This window comes from Bison bison, unplaced genomic scaffold, assembly GCF_000754665.1.
Source record: "Bison bison bison isolate TAMUID 2011002044 unplaced genomic scaffold, Bison_UMD1.0 scf7180017864377, whole genome shotgun sequence".
In the NCBI taxonomy this organism is placed as follows: Eukaryota; Metazoa; Chordata; class Mammalia; order Artiodactyla; family Bovidae; genus Bison; species Bison bison.
The window spans coordinates 3849629-3856250 of NW_011494949.1; the positions used below are offsets into that span (position 1 = coordinate 3849629).

Sequence of the window (6622 nt, forward strand, 5' to 3'; positions counted from 1 at the left end):
AAGGGGTTGTTTACTGTCCCTTGCAGCCAGTGGAGGACGACTGCTCCTTCCATCCCCTTCCTTGTCACAGGAAGCTGGGAGTGGAAGGAAGCTGCCATCTGGAGAATGAAGCAGTTGAATTTTAGGCTCATTTCTGCTTTTCACCACTGCCCTTAGTCATGCTCTGCTCTTTAGATCAGAGAACAGAGGTGCCCACCTGCCTCCTAGAGTTCAGTTCAGTCGCTCAGTCGTGTCCGACTCTTTGCGACCCCATGAATTGCAGCATGCCAGGCCTCCCTGTCCATCACCAACTCCTGGAGTTCCCTCAAACTCACGTCCATCGAGTCAGTGGGGAGACGAGCAAATACATGCCACCCGCTTTCAAAGTTCTAACCTGTTGTATCAATATTGCAAACAATACACCCAATAAAAAAGGAAAACACTACCCATATTGTAAGTATGTAACAAGTGCAAGGGGCTTCTTAGAAAGGCACTTTCCTTGACTGGTGACAGTAAATACCTTAACATTACCTGCTCCCTCTCCCTAACAAGCCCGATTCAAGGCAGGGGTAAGTAGCTGTTCTAAGGCGAGTTTCTAACCATGAACTACACATTTCAGACCATCGCATGGAGGCAAGTTTTGTGTGGGCTCCACGCGAACTCTGAAGCTTTGCAACAGTCACACATGTCCCCACAACAGCATCGACTTCCGCGCCCAGCAGTGCGCCGAGTTCAACGGCAAACGGTTCCGAGGATGGTTCTACAAGTGGAAGCCATACACCCACGTGGAAGGTAAATCTCAAATCATGCTTTCTGGTAGCAGCCTCGGCTTCTTCACTCTTTAAAGAACTGCATAGTCTGTAGAGTGGGTCCAGGTAGACCAAATATTGTGAGGCCAGTCACAGATTCTGTTCTGGTTGTTAGGTCTGTTCTACCTGCCCCAAGGCATCTTATTTAAACCTGACGAGCTGTGTGCTCAGAAAAACAGCAAGCTAGATAGTGAGTCTGTGCAAAATACCGTGGAATCTTTAAAGAAGTGATGAAACACTCAAAGTAGATGATTTATTGATAATGAATCAATTCTTTTAAAATTACAAATCACAGTAGTTGATGGTGATATGGCGATGAGTATATCGCCCACTGAATGATTAGCATTGCTGAAAAACGAAAGATAAAATATCCGTATCTTTTGGAAAATCAGATACTATACTGTATTTGGAAAGGTTTGATCTATAATTTAGGAACCAAGAAGCTTATTTGTACTGTATGTAAGATTTTACTCTCCAGGTGGAGAGAAATATGCATTATTCTTATCATTATAATAACTTGAGTATAATTTGAGAATAAGTATAATATAGTAGTATAATTTGAGAATAAATTCAAAGAACACCTAAACATCGTGTTCTTTGGAATTGAGAATATTATCAGGAAATACTTGGGGAATACATAAGTTGGGCCTTATCTCACCTGGCACTCACTTTAACTATCTCAATATATATATAATGTTATCATGGTGAGAGGTTTATGAAATCAATAAATTCTGTAAGGAAAATTGAAGCAGTTTTATACAAAGGATTTTTTTGTTGGGTTATTACTTCCATACTCAGTAAAAATTAAGCCAGTAAGAAACAAGTAAGCAGAAGAATAAAGGAGAAAGAACCTTGAGATCAGGGTCAAAAAATCTGTGTGCTGTTTCTGGTTTTTCTAGTCTTCAGTAAATATGGTCATTGATCATGAAAACAAATATTAAATTTGATTCTTAGCATTATTCAGTCAGTTCTATTATCCTGCACAATAAAGGACATATTTGTATATGAGCATTGGGCCAATGAAAATTCCTAAGGCAGATAAATATTTATTATCAACTGTTCCCTTGTTTAATATTTATTATCAACTCTTCCCTTCTTTACTGAGAAGAGAACAAAGGAAAAAAATTTCTACAAAAGTTCATATTAGCCATATAAATCATAAATCCTTGAAATGGATTACCGAGAGAGGGTGTGAACTTGATCTTCCAGTCTTAAGTACATAATGAGATCTATATTCTCCGTGTTACAATATTTTTGGCAATTCATTATATTTTTTAAGAAAAACCAATATTCTTTGGAGATTTCATCCAAAAGTTATTTCCTTTATCAGTTTAAAAATATTATGTGTTTTAGTAAATATAGTAGCTAATTAAGAAATTTTGTGATTATTTCAATTATTTTATTATACTTTATTTGTAAGAATTTTGTATATTGCTGCACAATGGTAGTGATTTTTTGCATTTCTACACAGATCAATTAATTATACTAGTAAAATAGTTGAACAGTAATGTAGTTCAAGTCAACAAATGTTTATTGAATGCCTGTTATGTGCCAACCACTGTGTATAGAATGAGTATCAATAAAGGACACAGTAGAGTAAAATAAAAATTAATAGTGAAGCTTTAAAAAATAATTTAAAAATGAAAGGGAAAATGAAGCCAAAAGAGGCAATTTTAAAAATGTCTTTGCTATGTATTATTGTGTGGGAGTTTTTATGGGCAAAAAAAGAAAAAAAATAGTCTATAACATTTAGAGCAAAAAGTGATCAGAGCTTAAGTATCTTTCTTATTTGTGTTTGTGTGTGTATTTCTTTTTAAGATCAGGACTTCTGCAAACTCTACTGTATCGCAGAAGGATTTGATTTCTTCTTTTCTTTGTCAAATAAAGTCACAGATGGGACTCCATGCTCGGAGGATAGCCGTAATGTTTGTATAGATGGGATATGTGAGGTAATAATGATCATTCATTCATTCAACAAACATCTCCCAACAGTCCGCTTTGTGCCAGGCATCCTGTAAGGGGCTAGGGAGACCAGACACCGAAAACCACACCCTTTCCCTCCCTGTTGCAGCCCAGAGGGAGAGAAATCCATGAGCACAGAAGGAGGCAGTTTGGCAGTGGAGGTGTGTGCAGAGCTCCACGGGAGGGACAAGCTGCTTCCCTCTTAGATGTGGACCCGGGAAACTCTCAGGACTGCTGGGGAGGGGAGCTAGACCTGAAAGGATGAGATGGAAGAGGGCCGAGGGGGAAACGGGGAGGGGGACCTGGTGGTACAGGAATCATGGGCTGCAGGAACGGGTTTGGTGGTCAGAGAACAAGGAGGCAGGCAGGAGCTGGGGGCGCTGAGGGTGGTGAGTGGAGGAAGAGGTGCTCACAAAGGGCCATTTGCTGGAAGACTCGGTTTTACCCTCACATTTCGGTGGAAGACACTGCGACTGGGGACCAGCAGAGTCGCAGCATCAGACGGCAGTCACCTGGCAGTGGCGTCAGAGTGAATGAAGCCAGGGACAGCTTAGAGCCAGGGGCCACTGCATCGTTCTGGCAGGGTCTTGGGGAGATCACAGCCTCACTCCTGCTGGAGAGGGACTCAGGGCATGGGCTGGGAAACAGGGGATGCTGTGTGGACCCAAAGCTCTGAGCTTATCACCATGTGCAGAAGTGAGATGTGGGGAGCATTTCGTTACATTAATAAACAAAGGGAGGGGGCTATGTGCAGTGACAAATACCGGGCTTTTCAGGGAAGTGACTCAATATCTGTATTCAGTGGAGTCCAAAGACCTTGGTCCCAGATCTGATTTCCTCTAAAAGTGTAAACCGTGACGGCGGTAAAGTTGGACCAGCACTATGAGGTTAGACTAAAGCAGCACACACAGGGCTTCCCTGGGGGCTCAAACGGTAAAGAATCCGCCTGCAGTGCAGGAGACCCAGATTCCATCCCTGGGTGGGGAAGATCCCTGGGAGAAGGGAATGGCAACTCAGTGCAGTGGGTTGCCTGGAGAACCCCACGGACAGAAGAGCCTGGCGGGCTACAGTCCATGGGGTTGCAAAGAGTCAGACACCAGACACAACTGAGCAACTAACACACACACACACACACAAACACACTGTTCAGATCTCTTTCAGCTTTTTGAAACGCTCAGGTCTCCACCCACCGTGTCTGATTATCAGTCAATTTGTTAAATATCTCATTGCTTTTATGTACTCTTAGTGATAGAGTGTCACAATTCCTTATTTTTAATTCTAAAGTCCAAAGAGCTGCAAAATGGAAAGTTTATTTGGCTGTAAAATATAAGGCAACTTGAATTTATGTGTTTGCAAAGCTGCCTTGAATTGATGAGACTGTCTTCAGTTATGTTTATCCCGCTCAGTGTGTGAGTTTACAAACATCATCGATGTCCCCACATCTTATGTATAACATGTTACTCACCTTCCTGCAGTCCAAAAACCCCGAGTTCTGCACTGTATCTGGTCCTGGTATTTCAAACAAGGGATTGTGGACCCTGATTACTTCATTTCTGAATGGATTTTTTTTTTTTTTTTTTTAGGTAGCCTATATTTTTTGTTAGGAAATGTAAGACTAGCAAGCGTCATAGAATTTATAAAGAGCTGCTAAAATTCTAAGACCATAGCCAAATGTGCTATAATTTGGGAATAATCGTCCCATGGCCTACGTTCCTTCTTTATCTCTACACAAGACAATTCACAAGCACGAGGTGAATTCCAGTGGACCCGCATGAGGCCACATCTCTTGTCATTTGTGCTTGGCTCTTCACGTCAGGCTGAAATTTACCCACGTCTCCCACAAGACAATCTGATAGGTGTAATCCAGGGCTCCAGACAGGACAGTCGTGTAGCAATGCCAAAGAGGACAGGCTGTGTTTGCCATGAGAAGGTCTCCTTTGGACAGAAGCATAGCTTGACAGTCTCACAGTGCACATACTGGGTATCCAATAAATATTTGTTAACTCTCCCGTGTTGGTGAAACTTTTCAACTCTCCGGGGAAAGGTTTGTGACTTTGCTCCTGTTGTCTTGTCTTTCATGAATGACCTGTGGCCTCGTGGGTCCCACAGAGAGTGGGGTGTGACAATATCCTGGGGTCCGATGCTACGGAAGATGCCTGCGGCGTGTGCCGGGGCAACAACTCCAGCTGCACAATGCACAAGGGCCTCTACGCCAAGCAGCACCGCGCCAACCGTGAGTCCACCCGTGGGATCCGCCCACCACCTAAGCAGAGACGGAAAGGGACCCTCTGTGGGAAGGAGGAGGGTGTAGTGAAAAGAGCCAATAGGCAGGGTCCTGAGAGCCCTGTGTGACTCCTGGCCTGCTTTGCTTCTCAAACCCTCTGTTTTGATTAGAAGTGGTTGCTAGGTTATTTCAATTAAAGTAGTTTTTAGAAACCATGAATATTACAATAGCTCTGTTCCAATTAAAAAAAAGAAAAAAACTCCTTTATAGGAATCATGGACCTGGATGGCCAAACTAGACCTCCAGGTTCCAAACTCTGATCCCCAAGGGCTGGTCACAGAGAGCCGCGGGCACTGGGATTGGCCCTGCGCTGCTGAAACACCACGTTCTCCCCTCCCGTTTCCTCTGCCCAGAGTATTACCAGATGGTCACCATCCCCTCCGGAGCCCGGAGCATCCGCATCTATGAAACGAACGTATCTACCTCCTACATTTCCGTGCGAAATGCACTCAAAAAGTACTACCTGAACGGACACTGGACGGTGGACTGGCCTGGCCAGTACAAGTTTTCAGGAACCACCTTTGACTACAGACGTTCCTACAAGGAGCCTGAGAGCTTAGCCTCTCCTGGGCCAACCAACGAAACGCTGATCGTGGAGGTGAACCCCAACCTCCTGCTCTCAGGGCTTGGACGGGGGGTCTTGGGGCATTTCTGTAGGTTCAAGGCTATATTGGCAAAATATCACGTCCCCAGAAAGTTGTTTGCAGTTAATGTCTCGGAAACAAGACTAATCAATGCAGAGACTGAGTGGGCCAGTGGACCGCTGGTCTTTCGTCTCTAGACGCGTGATGAAATTTGTAAGGACACACAGCATGCAGTCCTGGGTTTTCCATCTTTATTAGTGGATTGTGACCTAAGCCTGCTTCTCTTCTGTAAGCTCTGAGGCCGTGAGAAACGGCCCCTGTGGGGGGGCTCTGTCTGTGCCTGTGTTTCAGGCGGGATCAGGATTCTTCTGAGTCCGGTGGAAACGGGAGTGAGATGAGAACCCACCGCCTGGGCCCAGTGCCAGGCAGGGACCCGCACACTCATCTCCTACACAAGCCCCTCTGTGTTCTGCCCAAGATGGCACAGGCCCATGAGATACGCTTGAGCAACTTCTAGCAATGTCATGTGTCCCCTTGGGACCAGGCAGATGGTGGCAACACGCAGCGGACACACTAATTTCACACGTTTTTACGTTTCTGTGCACATTTAAAGGAAAAACTTGGTTCAAAAGTTGCCCCCTCAGCCTGCACCTGTGTGTGCAGTTGTGAAGCCCCCCAGGTGCCCTCCACCTGCAACGTGGGCCTCGCAGCTCCATCCCGCCATCCTTGCATCGTCCTGAGAGATGCCTCATCTCCACACATCCCACCTCCGTCTCCCCTCTCGACCTGGGACTGCTCCCCCTCCCCTCTGTAGACATGTTCACCCTGGATTCCTGCCTTGGTTATTTCTCTCCCACCATCTCAGGCTTTTAGCTTTAATGCGCATGTGTGCTCAGTCCTATCTGACTCATTGGGACCCCTTGGACTATAGCCCACCAGGCTCTCTGTCCATGGGATTTCCCAGGCAAGAATACTGGAGTGGGTTGCCATTTCCTCCTCCAGGG

At 45.0% G+C, this 6622-nt stretch overlaps 1 protein-coding gene across 1 annotated transcript in view; it reads left to right on the plus strand.

The window, feature by feature from the left end:
* ADAMTS16 (ADAM metallopeptidase with thrombospondin type 1 motif, 16) overlaps positions 1-6622 on the plus strand; it is a 195796-nt gene that overhangs the window by 109972 nt on the left and 79202 nt on the right. The window contains exons 15-18 of the mRNA XM_010857145.1: positions 599-771; positions 2607-2737; positions 4860-4983; positions 5388-5632. Of these exons, the coding sequence (XP_010855447.1) occupies positions 599-771; positions 2607-2737; positions 4860-4983; positions 5388-5632 (673 nt within the window). The remainder of the gene's footprint in view (positions 1-598; positions 772-2606; positions 2738-4859; positions 4984-5387; positions 5633-6622) is intronic.